The 15,737-nt window shown below is 38.0% G+C and overlaps 1 protein-coding gene across 1 annotated transcript in view; it reads left to right on the forward strand.

Moving 5' to 3' along the window:
• LOC150094662 (NPC intracellular cholesterol transporter 1-like) overlaps window positions 1-15,737 on the forward strand; it is a 559,930-nt gene that overhangs the window by 171,843 nt on the left and 372,350 nt on the right. Inside the window, exon 10 of the mRNA XM_090411614.1 lies at window positions 2,666-2,726. Coding sequence (XP_090267740.1) covers window positions 2,666-2,726 — 61 coding nt within the window. The remainder of the gene's footprint in view (window positions 1-2,665; window positions 2,727-15,737) is intronic.

Here is a 15,737-nt window from a genome sequence, read left to right on the forward strand (position 1 = left end):
TACTAGAAACCAGTAATGTCCTAAATACCAAGAAAACCATACAGAACAACCTGACTAAAACAGAATTAGCAGCAATTAAATCATTAAAAGCCAAACAAAACATAATAATAATGAAAGCAGATAAAGGCAGTGCCACTGTTGTCCTTGACAGGTCAACATACATACTGCAAATGAACCAACTAGTAGCCGATAACAACACATATAAAATGGTAAATTATAACCCAACAAAAAGGATAAAAAAACAGAAAAACTACTAAAGTCCGTCACTTCTTGGCCACCAGATACGGTTAAAAAACTCAAACCCCACTACGCCCGACCCCCCAGAATATATGGGGTTCCAAAAATACACAAACAAAATGTGCCCCTTCGACCAATCGTGGAAGGAATAGACAGTCCCAATTACCACCTAGCCAAGAAATTAGCGGCAACACTCAAGTAGTTGGTAGGTCATTCCCCCTCCTACATAAAAAACACACAACACTTTATAAACAAAATCAAAAACATAACACTCGACAAAGACAACTTATTAGTCAGTTTTGACATTTCTGCCCTTTTCACTAATGTCCCCATCAATGACACAATTCTCCTACTACAGAACAAATTTCCGCATGACATTACGGCCCTCTTTGCCCACGTACTAAAGTCCGGTTACTTCATGTGGCAAAACAAATTCTACCTACAAAAGGAAGGTACAGCCATGGGCTCACCATTATCCCTCCCCCCAATCGATAACTTCTACATGGAAACCTTTGAGCAAAGGGCTCTTGATTCTGCCACGCTATGACCGACAGTCTGGCTCAGATACGTCGACGACGTGTTCGCGATCTGGCCGCACAGGCGACAAACGCTAAACACATTCCTCAGCCACCTAAACAAACAACACAAACGCATACAATTTACCATCAAAATCGAAAACCAAAATTCGCTCCCATTCCTAGACATACTAGTTACACATCTTCCTTCAGGCAGTCTATCCTTTACTGTCTACCGAAAACCGACACACACATGGGCCAATACATACATGAGAATTCATACCACCACCCAGCACAAAAATATGGAGTCATTAACACCCTTAAAAACAGAGCGACAACTATTTGTTCTAACCAGCAAGCCCTGAAACAAGAACTAAAAATCATTAGTGACATATTCATAAATAATGGCTATCAAAATTACCATCAATAAAAAATACTCTATAAAACCACAACAAAAACGAATCTAGATTACAGTAAAACCATAGCCATCCCATACATTAAACGGTTATCAGAAAAAATCAACAGAATCCTACAACATTATAACCTCAATGCCACCCTTAAACCACCCACTAAACTTAAAACCATATTCAGCTCCTCTAAGGATCCTCTCCTCCTATTAGCACATCCTGGAGTCTGTTGCATCCGCTGCACCTGTAACTTACCGTACATTGGTGAAACAGGACGGACAATCCCTATACGCAAGAAAGAACACTTAGACACATTAAATATAACCGTTATGGTGAAGCAGGCCTCTCAGACCACGCACTTAACACCTTACACCAAATCAAATGGAAAAGCACCTGCTCCTTACACTGCACAAAAACCTGGTACGAAAGAAAATTTAAGGAATCCTGCGAAATCCTGATAAACCACCCAAATATCAATAACAAAGATGGTATGAAAATTCCAAGGATCTGTATGGCACACATTCAGCCAACCTAATATGAAATATTCAACATAAGTCAGGACTCTAGCCAATCCGCTAGTATTAGAAACCATTCCACTCCAACTGGCTGGAATAATGTTAATATATGTATATAGCAGACAACACAAATAATAGGACTCTAGCATTGATGTATAATTTTTTTTTTTTTTTTTTCACCAGAGGTCAGGCCAACAATTGTGGTAGCAGTTGGTCAGTGTCTTTAACGAACCAGTTTGATTGTACTATAGCTTGTTTCTTGTGTATATTTGTACGCTCCAGAAGATGACCTTGACATAAAGGTCGAATTGTAGATTTTAGTTATATTAAACTAAAGTTTTTATTCAAACACGGTAGTTGTCTCCATAATTTTCAAAAATGCATTTGGATCACCGTGCAAGCCTAAAAGAAAGGACTAAAAGCAGAAAAGGGTAAAACAATAACCGGGGAATATGATTCTGATCTTTTAACCAGACTAGACGAAAAAATTTGTGTAAAAAGACCTGGTTTGCAGAAGAAAAAAATCCAGATCTGTCTTTCACCAGGACAGTGCATGTCTTTCACCAGGACTTGATTGGAAGAGGTGATTGCAGCTGCAATCACCTCTTCCAATCAAGAGGTGATAGCTGTAGAGGGTTATTTTGCAGATCTCGTTGAGAACCACTACAGGGATGGGATAATGGTGCTGGAGCATCGCTGGAATAAATGTATTAGTTTTAAGGGAGATTATGTTGAAAAATAAAAATAATTTTGAAATTATGAATTCGTTTTTTCATTGTTAGGCTGAGAACTTTTCAACCACCTGCTTATAAACTTTTTTTTTTAAATTTGTGTTCCTATAACAAAGCTTTTGTCCTTCCCTAAGATTCATTCAGTTCAATAGCTAAAATATTTTTAAGCCCTAGTGATTCTATATTAAATTATCAGAAACATTACTCAGTTTGTAGTTCAGCAATTTAAATTCAACAATCGGATTTTTTCTTTAATATAGGTTTATTAAGTACATGAAGAATATTTCAAGTCCAAATTTGAAGATAGCATTTAAAGCAGAGGTTTGTATTTCTATTTCTTTTCAGTCATTACTGATGCAGTAGTTTGGGTATGAAATTGCAGAAATTAATAATTTATTGTCCCAACCATGGCCATAATAACTACTTCCATTTGTTGTGGGAGACATTTCATCCCTGGTTTTAAAAAGAGAGAGTGTGTGAAGTAAGAATCGGGTCGCTGAATGTGGATACAATCAATGAGAAGAGTAAGGCGATAGTAGACATGATGAGAAGAAGGAAGCTGAAGATCTTGTGCATGCAGGAGACAAGGTGAAAGGGCAATAAAGCAAAGGAGCTGGTGGAAGGATATAAACTGTTTTACAGCGGGGTGAATGAGAATGGAAGAAACAGAGTTGGAATCATTATCGACAAGGAGCTGAGGGTGGAGTCTGCGAGGTGTGCTGGAAGAACGATCAGATTATGAGTATTAAACTTGAGATTGGAGGAAGTGTGACTGTGATAGTGTGTGGATACGCTCCACAAGCAGGTTGTGATGAGGAGGAGAAAGAGGCATTCTGGAGAGAACTAGACCAGGTAGTAATGGGAATCCCTGATCGTGAGAGAGTGATCATTGGAGCAGACCTAAATGGGCATGTAGGAAGGCGACGAAGTGGTGAAGAACGGGTGCATGGGGATTGGAGTAGAACAAATGAAGAAGGTAAAAGAATCATAGAGCATGCTGTGGCCTTCGACCTGGCTATAGCTAACACGTGGTTTAAAAAGAGAGTTGGACACCTGATAACTTATAAGAGTGAGGACAGGATTAGTCAGATTGACTATATTATGTGCAGAAGGAAACATCTGTAGGAGGTAAAAAACTGTAAAGTGATTAATGGAGAAAGTGTAGTGGCACAGCACAGGTTGGTTGTGGTAGGCTGTGATATAAAAGGGGAAAAGAAGAATAGAGGGAAGTGGCAGAAAGATTTGAAGAAGAAGGTCCAAGGAATGAGTTTAAAGAAAAGGTATTGGAAGGAATGAAGTTTCCAGAGGATGTGGAAGAATGGTGGGATGTAAATAGTCAGAATATTAGAAAAATTGGAGAAGAGGTGCTCTGTATAACATCAGGAAAGGGGCCACCCGAGGATAAGGAGGCATGGTGGTGGAATGAGGAGGTGCAGTTGGAGATCAGGGAAAAGAAAGAAGCAAAGAAAAAATGGGACATGGCTGGAACTAGAGCCGACAAGGAGGCATATAGATTTGCGAAGAAAAGTGCAAAGAGAGTTGTGGCAAGGGTGAGGGCAGTTGAAGAGGTTTATGAAGTACTGGAGAGAAACGGTGGTGAAGCTGAGAATAGCAAAAGCTACAGATAAGACCTCGAAAGACATAACATTAGTTAAGCAGATAAAGGACGCCACAAGAGTAGTACTACAAGAGGAGGACAAAATCAGAAGAAGATGGGAACAATATTTTCGTAATCTACTAAATGAGGAGAATCCAAGAGAGAGAGGTGTGAAAGGCAAACGAAGGATCGGTGCAGGACTTAAGCAGAGAGGAAGTGTATTCTGCAAGAAAAACAAAGAATGGAAAGGCTGTGGGGGAGGACCAGATACCTGGAGAAGCTTGGGCAGCGAGGGCGTAGACATGTTATGGGATCTGATGAGGAAAATAGCCCAACAGGAAAAGATACCAGGAAAAGATATGTTGAAGATATGGGAAAGAGGAATTGAAAGAAGGATACGGCAGGAAACAAAACTTGGTGAGGAGCAGTTTGGATTTATGCAAGGAAGAGGGACAACGAATGCAATATTTGCGCTAAGGCGATTGATGGAGAAATATAGGGAGATGCAGGCGGAGCTACATATGGTGTTTATAGACCTGGAAAAGGTGTACGACAGAGTGGCCAGACAGGAGGTATGGAGGTGTATGAGGAAGAAGGGGGTGTCGGAAAAGTATGTGACGTTGGTGAAGGAGATGTATGAGGGAGCGAAAACTCAGGTCAGGTCTAGTGTTGGCATGACAGAGGGGTTCCTCATTGGCTTAGTGCTCCATCAGGGATCAACTCTGAGCCCCTACCTCTTTGATCTGGTCATGGATGTACTAGTGGAGGACGTCAAGAAGGAGGCACCAGGGAACATGATGTTTGCCAATGATATTGTTCTCTGCAAATCATCCCGAGAGAAGCTTAAAAAGACCCTGGAAGAGTGGAGAAAGTATATCTCCATCTGTTTCTTATATCCACATCCCTCCTTAATACCCTTCTTCCAGAGTCTTTGATCTGCCTCACATGTATGATGTCCTTTGATGCCTTATTTCTACATTTTACCAATCGATAAATCTTTCTCTGTCCTTTCTTTGTTTCTAATTGATCATAAAGGTCTTGATATGCCATGGCCTTTGCCTGTGCAATAACTCTCTTGGCTTCTCGCTTTTTCTCTCTCTCCTCTTCCACTCTTGACTTGTCCCACTTCTGCTTTGCCTTCCTCTTAGCCATCACTGCTTCTTGTACATTATTATTCTGCCACCAACCCTCCTTTTGCTCTCTAATCTTTCTGGATGTTTCACCAAGCACCTCAATTGCACAGTCTTCACTAATCTTCTACACTTTCTAGTCCATCCAAAATCTTCTCTAACACCTTCTCCCTAAAACGGTTCCTCACACTCTCTTCTTTCAAGCATCTGTCATCATCATCATCATATTATTATTGATGCCTCTATGGAGTCAAAAGACCCATCACAGGAGGTCCTTTCTAAGAAAGACAAAGTCTATCAAGACTCATCGCAGGAGGTCCCTCCTAGGAAACACAAAGTCTATCATACCACTCCTTGAACTGATTGACCGTTCTCACTCTCACCACTCTATCAGGCAATGCATTCCACAGTTCAACCACCCTCCATGCAAAGAAACCACTCCTCACCCTCTTTTTCACAGCTTCCTTTCATATCTTCCAGGGATGGCCCCTTGTCATCAATCCTTCTAGCTGTTCAACCAAGCAAAAGAACTCCCCATTGTCAACCCTGTAACCACCTCTCAACAGTTTTAAAGTCTCAGTCATATCACCTCTCCTTCTATCTACCAAACTCTGCAGTCCACATTCCCTCAGCCAATCCTCATAACAAACATTGTACAATCTTGAAACCATTTGTTATCTGCCTCTGTACCCTTTCCACAGTTAATTTATCTTCTTCAAATCCTGGAGACCAAATCTGAGAACAATAGTCTAAGTGTGGTCTGATCAGTGCCTTAAACAATGGAATGATAACTCTTTTATCTCTGCAGGTCAGCGTTCTTCTCATTATTGCAGCAATGCTCTATGTTACCTTCACCACTATCAATCAATCAATCATCTATCGATCATCACCCTCAGATCTCTTGTCTCCCCTGTTTCCTCCAGTACAACTCCTCCAATAGAGTATGATGTGTCCCAAACCTCAAGACCTTACATTTTGCTGCATTAAACCGACACCCCCATTCATTTGCCCATCTGTCTAGCTTATTCAAAGCTAGACAGATGGGAAGCACCTCTTGCAGTGCTTCCACATCGCACTCTTACTAATAACCCCTTCCCAGCTTCACATCAAATGCAAACAACTGAATATACCCCTGCAATCCACTGACAATGTCATTGATATAATGGTTAAACAATGTAGTCCCAATATTAGCCCTGTGGGACTCCACTTGTAATCTTCTGCTTCCTTGAAACTGCCTCACCATACACAACTCTCTGATGCCTATCGGACAGCCAATCCTGAATCCAGTTGACCAACCTGACATACAAACCCATGTGCTGCAACTTAAATATCAGCATATCATGTGGCACCCTGTCAAATGCCTTTGCTAAATCCAAGAAAATGGCAATATATGCCTTTCCCTCATCTACTGCTCTTGTATTATTATAAAAGGCTAGCATATTACTAAAACAAGAGCGCCCCTTAACAAATCTATGTTGACTCTCACTGATAACATTACCCTTATCTGTCCAATGCTGTATACGGTCAGTCACTAATTTCTCCAAGATCTTAACAACTACTGATGTCTCACAAACTGGCCTATAATTAGACACTTCCAGTCTGCTACCACCCTTATGCAATGGCACTATCTTATGTTCCTTCCATTCCCTGGGCATCTTTCCCATAGCCAGACTAGCCAGGTCAAAGGAGCTGTCAGTTCTTTAGCACATTCTCTCAAAACTCGTGGTGAAATACCATCCAGTTCCCACAGCTTTACTGACATCCAGAGTACTCAGTATTTGGAACACACTTTCCTTCTGCACCTCTAAAACTGAAACCTGCCTTATCACTCTAGTATTAAAATTTACTCCTCCAGGATGAAATACTCCAACAAAGTGTTCATTGAACAATTCCACTATGTCCTCTAGATACAAAATTAATAATGGAAAACTCATGTACAAAGATTATTTAATAGTAAAATTTTCGCCTGTGTGTCACAGGCATCTTCAGTACATTTTAAGCTCAAAATTAAACAATAACTGACAATTCCAAAAAGCGCCACCTAAGTAGCTGGTGTACGATAACTGAAAAGGTCAATAAATTTACTTAAAAAAAAAAATCAATACAATAAAAAGTTAGGAAAGATTAGCTGATTTGTAAAGTACTATCTCCCATAAAGGGGATAGACGTAAGCCGTCGGATCTGTTTAAGTTAGGAGAATGAAGTAAAGTTTCACATGTTTCTTTATAAAGGTGCCCCATGAGGAACCGACTTTTGTGAAGGACTCTTGTCTTTCTCCACTGAACTCTATGTCTAGTGAAGATGGCATGTTCTGCAAGTCCAGACTTTTCAGGTTTAAAGTATTCAGTATAAGAGTGGTGTTCTTCTAGCCAAATAGAGGCAGATCTTCCTGTTTGTCCGAAATAAGATAATCCACAAGAGCATAGAATTGGGTAGACACCTGGATAATTAAGATGTGGAAGCTTGTCCTTAGGAGAAGTGAGAAAGGTGGAGATTTTTCTAAACGGTCGAAAGGCAACAAAAGTATTCAGTGGTTTTAAAACTTTTGCTATATGTTCACTAATGCCTTGTACATAAGGGATAGGAACGCACATTATTTCTTCTGTATTTGAAGAGGAAGACATATTAAAAGTACTCAAAGCTCTTTTAATGAAGCAATTCTTATAACCATTAGATAGAAAGGAAGAAGTTATATATTACAGTTCTTTCTGTAAAAGATCGTCTGAAGAACAAAAGGAGTGGGCTCGATGAACCAGTATTTTAATAGTTCCTGCCTTTTGACTGGGATGGTGATGAGATTCAGCATGGATATAATGGCCTGTATGAGTCTTCTTTCTATAGACTGAGAAATGTAGGTTATCATCTGGTTGACGAAGAATTAGAAGATCTAAATGTCCTCTATTCCCATTATTCCACAATGTCATTCTTATACAATCATCTCTCCTCCTACTGGCTAATAGCTAAAAAAATTCCCTAGGATTTTCTTTGGATCTTGGGGCCAATCTCTTCTCATATTCCAGTTTTGCCTTCCTTACCATACTAGTCACTGTCCTGGCCTGTGTCTCATGTTCTTCATGCATCCACTCTTCACCTGTCTCCTTATATCTCTTCCATAGCCTCTTTTCACATGCAGTGCCTGTTTAATATTGTTTGTCATCCAATTTACACCAAATTGTGTCCTCTTTTTTCACTTGTGGAATACAGCTTACCATTGCTGCTAATAAATATTCCTTCACAATTTCCCAAGCACTAATGATATCCTGGTCTTCCAGTTCCTCCCTCCATGAAACTTCCCCAAGCTGATATCTAAATATCTTACTAAATAAATATCTAATATATATCTTAATACTTTTAATAAATATCTTACTATTTACTTATAAAAGGGCATTACCATCATCCCCAGTAATGGCTGCTGTACATTGTTGCTCAGATAAGTCCTTATTTTTATTAAGTGTTGGCAGTATTGTTAAATATAATTGGTGTTATTTTCTTTATTTTTGATTGTGTTGTTAAGTATGTTGTTTGGGCAAGACTGTTATTACATGATATTATTTTGAAAGCATTCTTTGTTACGGTACTGATGCTTATGAGCAAATTGATGGGCAAGACATCAGTTTTGAATGATATTAATATGCAGGATTTAGTGTGATGTAGCATGTGTTTAATGCAGGGGTCGGCAACCTTTGATGACTCGTGGGCCACATTCAACTTTTATTTTTAATAATCAGGCTGCAAGCATTTATTTAAGAGAAAATAGTGAGTGGGAAAAAAAATACTTAAATTATCAATTTTTATGATATCAATCTTGAAAAACACAGAAATATTTAAAGTACAAGTTATGAAACAAGCATGAAAATGAAACTCAATGAAAAATTATTATCACCTAAAAACAAAGTAAGATAGTTTATGCATCACAATATGTGTGTCCAAAGCCCACTAGGAAGGTGCTTGGCGATTGCAAGTAGGGTAAAATAGCAACATTCTACAAAGACTGTGGTAGAATGCAGGCATCAAACTATAGACCAGTTTGTATTTTTTCTGTAGTTGTTAAGGTTTTGGAGAACTTAGTAAGGGATCATATACAAAATTGAGCAGAGGAGGGTAATATTGTCTGTGAAAGTCAGCATGGATTTGTTGAAGGGCACTCTTATTTCAGTAATTTGCTTGCCTTTTATAATAAAGTGAGAAGAGCAGTTGGCAAGGGAAAGATATTTGATAGCATTGATTAGATGATATTTAAGCTGCAACACATGGTGTTAGATAACAGATTAGTGAAGTGGATTGGAAATTGGAGGAGGAGGAGCTGTGTCAAGGATAAGGAAAGTTCACAAGTGGGGTTCGACAGGGATCATTACTGGGATCTTTGCTTTTTAACCTTTATGTCAATGTTATTGTCACTGGTTGCAAGGAGATATTCAGTTATTTGCAGATGTTATGAAGCTTGGTAAGATTATTATTAATAGTGCCAATGTTCTGGCTCTTCAAGAGGAGGATTGAATAAGCTGGAAAGGTGGACAGAGGAATGGGGATACAAGTTTAATGCAGCTAAATGTTAGGTCTTGAAATTTGGGATCCACAGATGGGAGGCTGCATACTCTTTTGGTGGATCTCTACCAGAGGAAGTGAATGATGTAAGCGAGTGATTGTAGATAAAAATTTGAAGTTTAGGGCACATATTGCAAAGGTGGTAAAGGCAATACAGAGAATTGTGGAAATAGTAAGCTGGACTCTGACCAATACAGATAAAAGAGTGGTTCCATTGTATAAAGTAGTGATCAGGCTACATCTGGACTATGTGCCCATATTTGTTCACTGGGATTTGAAGAGGATAGATTTACCCTGGAAAGGATACAGAGACATATAACCAAAATTATATCAGGACTACAATGTTAATTATGAGGATAGTCTGAGGACATGCAAACTGCAGAGTTTGGTGAATAAAAGACAAAGGGGTGACATGATTTGAGACATTTAAATGAGATGGGTATTTACAGGATTGACATGAGGATTCATGTTATAGAACAAGAGAGAGGAAGAAGGAAAAGAGGCCATCCCTGGTAGTTATGAAAGGATGGTGAGAAGTGGCTTTTTTTGCATGGAGGGTTGTTGAACCATTGGAATTCATTGCCCAATATAGTGGTGAATATGCTGACAGTGAATGGGTTTAAGAAGTGGTATGATGGACTTTTGTGTTGTCTAAGATGGATTTCCCACAGTGAAGACAATGATTCCATGGAGTTCTGGAATTATAATAATAACAGTAATAATAATAATAATAATAATAATAATTATTATTATTATTATTATAATCTGAATTAGTATTCATTACTTCATTCAGTAATCTTCATTCAGTAATTTCACAAAATATAGCACATTGTGGTGAAGCACTTCTAAAGACTGCTTCTTCTTTTGGCTGTACAAAATCTGCAGTTGCACAATGCCTATAAGCTAAAAAATTTTAAACACTTTGTATATTACCAATAGTAGACTATGAGGTTGATAGTTTTTTAAGTCTTCTACTTAACCATTTTGTGTGTGTGTTTCAAAATAATAATAGCCTTTTTCCATGCTCTTGCCATGTCATTTTTCTTCAGATATAGGGTAAAAGTTTGGCAAAGAATTTGTTAATCACTTCCCCACCTGCTTCTAGAAGTTCAGCTTATGACTCTATCCTCACTGTTTTTCCATTTGTCATGCTTTGGATGCTCCACATAACTTCTGATAGAATTTTGGCATTTCAGTTTTTTTCACAGTTATCTTTTTAAATTTGTTTTGTCATCCTGATATAATACTGAATAAAATTCTTCAGTTATTTTTACTATGCATATCTATCTCTAGTTATGCTCTATTCTTGTAGATTGGCTGCAACTGTTTATGTGCTGCTGCTGTTTTTTTTTTTTCTTTCTTCTTTTATTTTTATTTATTTTTTTTTAAGGATCTGACTGTCCTCAGTCATATGTTGCATAAGTTGACTATTGAACTTTTGTATTTCTTCCTTTCTACTGAACTACATAATTCTTTCTTTTAGGGTTACACGGTGATCAGCACTCATATTTGTAGATTCAGGGACTCAAAAACACACGTGTTGAACAGATTATTTTATTAATTACAAATAAAATAAAACTTGACGTTTCGACCTCTATATCGAGGTCATCATCGGAAGAATACAACTGTATACAGAACCAAGCTACATGCTCATGCTTTCTATGTCAGTAAACTAAATCTACGTAGTTAATAAATCTTTTTTCTAGCCTGACCTCTAGTGATAGAAAGGAAAAACAAAATTAAATAAAGAAAGAAATAACATTATAAAAAAAAAAAATATATATATATATATATATATATATATATATATATATATATATATATATATATATATATATATATATATATATATATATATATATATAAATTATATATATATTATAAATAGATAAATGCAACTACAATAAACCTACAATAAACTGTTAGAGTCCTCATGTATTAATATTCTGGATAGTTACAAAATGATTTTTTTCAGTTGCTATTGAATGTTCTAAACACTTCACCAGGTCACCAGGTTGTCTTCTTGTAGTGGGAATTTTTCTAATGCTAGAAAAACCTGTATAACATCCTAAACTAGCATTAGAAAAATTCCCACTACAAGAAGACAACCTGGTGAAGTGTTTAGAACATTCAATAGCAACTGAAAAAAATCATTTTGTAACTATCCAGAATATTAATACATGAGGACTCTAACAGTTTATTGTAGGTTTATTGTAGTTGCATTTATCTATTTATAATATATATATATATATATTTTTTTTTTTTTTTTATATATATATATATATATATATATATATTTTTTTTTTTATAATGTTATTTCTTTCTTTATTTAATTTAGTTTTTCCTTTCTATCACTAGAGGTCAGGCTAGAAAAAAGATTTATTGACTACGTAGATTTAGTTTACTGACATAGAAAGCATGAGCATGCCTATTTAACATAAAGCTTAGTTCTGTATACAGTTGTATTCTTCCGATGATGACCTCGATATAGAGGTCAAAACGTCAAGTTTTATTTTATTTGTAATTAATAAAATAATCTGTTCAACACGTGTGTTTTTGAGTCCTTAAATCTACAAATATGAGTGAACTACATAAAACAACTAGAGATGCTCTAGTTGTTTTATGTAGTTCAGTATATTTAGTTTTATTCAGTACACTTCCAGTTTGTTTCATTTCTTTTTGTTTCTTTGCAACTACCAATTAGATAGATCACCATTGTCATCTATTACATTTATAAGATAATATTTGAACAGAAAGACTGAAATGTGTTCGTTACCACAATAATTGCATTGTATAATTCAAAAGGAATGGTCAAAAATTCGAATTCCAAATGACTGGAGTCTATCTTTCTTTCTTACTATTATTACTATTATTATTACTATTATTACGGGCAACTCCAGGGAGTCATTGGACTCATCGAGGGAGGCCCCAAATCATATTCATCACAACTATTTGACATTAATACAGTATCTATCATACCTCGCCTTAAACTCATTCACTGTCACAGCATCCACCACAGACTCAGGGAGCGCATTCCACTCATTCACTACTCTAAAAGTAAAGAACCCAGCTCTAACACCTTTACTAACCACACTTTTGCCCAGTTTCCATGGATGTCCCCTAGTCCTCCCACAACCAGCCCTGTTCTCAAAAATATCTTCTGAATGAATTTTATAGAAACCCTTCAGTAATTTGAATGTCTCAATCATATCTCCCCTCCTCCGCCTATCAACCAATTTTTGCAACCCACAAATCCTCAACCTGTTCTCATACGGTTCATTCCACAGACCTGCTATCATCTTGGTCACTCGCCTCTGGATCCTCTCCACCTCCTCCCCATCAAGAAGAAACCTAGGTGACCAAATCTGAGCACAGTAGTCTAGATGGGGTCTTATCAAGGCTCGATACAGAGGAACAATAACCTGCTTGTCTCTGCTTGTCATCGTATTCTTCAGCAACCAAGTGATTTGATGAGCTGTTTTGGTCACTTTTGCAATGTGTCCCCTAAATTTCAATTCCTTATCTACCAACACTCCTAAATCTCGTGCCTCATCAATTTCCTGGAGCACGGTTCCACCAATGCAGTAAACTGCCGCCAATCTTTTCACCCCAAAATGCATAACCTTACATTTTGCCACATTAAACTGACATCCATTCTCCTTAGCCCAGACCTCCAATCTATCCAAATCATCCTGCAAAATTTTGACGTCATCTGCATTCACTATTGCCCTACCCAACTTCGCATCATCCGCAAACAAATGAACTGTTCCTCTCAGATCATTTCCTATATCATTTATGAACAAATTAAACAGCAGTGGTCCAAGAACAGATCCTTGTGGCACACCACTAGTCACAGGCCGTCTTGTGGACTCTACTCCCGAGTAAACCACTCTCTGATATCTCTCCGTCAACCACCCTCCTATCCATCTCACCAACCCTATGTCCATTCCCATATGCTGCAATTTACTGATTAGAATTCCATGTGGAATCCTGTCAAAGGCCTTGGCAAGGTCCAGTAGAATCACCGTAAACCCATTACCCTTATCCAGTTCAGCCGTCACTGTGTTATAATACGTGAGCAAGTTACTGAGGCATGACCTACCCTTCACAAAACCATGCTGTCCCCGATACAGTATCCCATTTTCTTCTATCCAATCTTGTATTTTCCTCTTGACTATTTTCTCTAAGACCTTGACAATGATTCCTGATATGCTAATCGGTCGGTAATTTACTACAGCAGTCTTGGAACCACCTTTATGCAGTGGAACTATTTTCCCCTCTTTCCACCCCCTCGGAACTAACCCAGACCCGAGACTCAAATTAAACAAAATGGTCAAGGGTACTGACAATTCTTTAGCTGCTTCTCGTACAACACGAGCTGGTATACCATCCAATCCCACAGATGTATTGACATTGAGGTTATGCAATAGACTACTCACCTCCACTTCATTAACCACAATTCCCGTATAATCTACTGGTTTATTCGTTTCTGCAATGTCACCACCTGGATGATATACTTTTGCAAAGTGCTCACTCAGTAACTCAACTATCTCAACTGATTCAGTTACCTCCCTACCATCGGCATTCTTTAAAATCAATCTGCCATGTACATTTTTCCTTTTACTTGCTACATATCTAAAAAACTGTTTAGGATTCTCTTTAGCCTGCATGGCCAATGTTCTTTCGTAATCCTTTTTTGCTTTTCTTACCACACTCGTCACCCTTCTGGCCTGTGCTTTATACCGTTCATGTGCCTGCCGGTCACCCTTCTCCTTAAATTCCCTCCATAGTTGTTTCTTTTTTTGCAACTCAAGCTTAATGGTGTTATTCATCCATTTAACCCCTACTTGATTTATTATTCGGACTCTAGGTATACAGTCAGCCATTGCTTCATGCAAGCACTTCTTAACTACCTCCCATGCACTATCAACTTCTAGTCCTTGCAGTTGTACATGCCATGGCACTGAACCAATCAAACTCCTAAGCTTGTCATGCTTTCCAGCCCAATAATTCCACATGTACCCTGTCTTAATTGAAAATTCTACACCTTTAGCCACCTCCCAAGTTAAGACCCTATGATCACTCTCACCGATTGGTGGCAATGTGGTCATATTTGTTACAGCCAAATCCTCAGATGTAATTACTAGGTCAAGCACTCTCTGACCCCTAGTATTTTCCATTACATGCTGTCGCAGATTGTTATCCCTTAATAACCGCATAAAATCCAGTTCCTTCCTTCCGTGTGTCCTCTCCTAACTCCAATCAATGCGACGATAGTTGAAATCTCCCATAATAATCACCCTCCTTCCACCCATTTCTTCTATTTGCTTGTGCATACTGTCACCACCATCTTTTCCATCACCTGGTCTATAGCAGCACCCAATTGTATATTTAGTTCTGCTAGCCACAATCTCACACCAAATGGCCTCAAATGTGCTCTTTTCTCTATCCTGCAATTCAACTTCTATTCTCCTTGGCTGGAGCTCATCAGCTCATCAACTCTTAGTATCTTTTTTTAAAAATAAAAAAAAAAATGGAGTGTGAGAATTACAAAGGAATTTCCATACTGAGTATTCCAGATAAGAGATAAGATTTATACAAGAATACTTGAGACGAGACTAAGAAAAACTGTGGAGGAGATACTTGGTGAAGAGGAAAAACAAGCCAGATTTATGTTAAATAGGCATTTTCACGATCGAACTTTCTATTTTAACACAAATGGTTGCAAAATCATGGAAATTTGTCTGGCCTAGTAGGCTGAGTGGTTATAGTGTCTTCTCTCCAACCAGCAAGCTCTGGGTTTGAATCCTGCTATTGGTATGCATGTTTGTGATTTCTTAATTATTGTTAACTCCAGGCCTTCATGGAGTCAAAAGACTCAACATGTGGAGGTACATACTATTACACGCAAAGCTTATCAAACCATGCTTTAAACTCATTCAATACATCTGCATTCACCGCAATGTCAGGCAATGCATTCCACTTACTGACCAAGCATAGAACCATGAGAAACAAGGTCAGAATCTTCTTATAATAAAAATTTCATATGATCTTGGTGAT

This window comes from Typopeltis vanoorti, chromosome 21, assembly GCF_054136105.1.
Source record: "Typopeltis vanoorti isolate ZY-2024b chromosome 21, IOZ_Tvanoo_1.0, whole genome shotgun sequence".
NCBI lineage: Eukaryota > Metazoa > Arthropoda > Arachnida > Uropygi > Thelyphonidae > Typopeltis > Typopeltis vanoorti.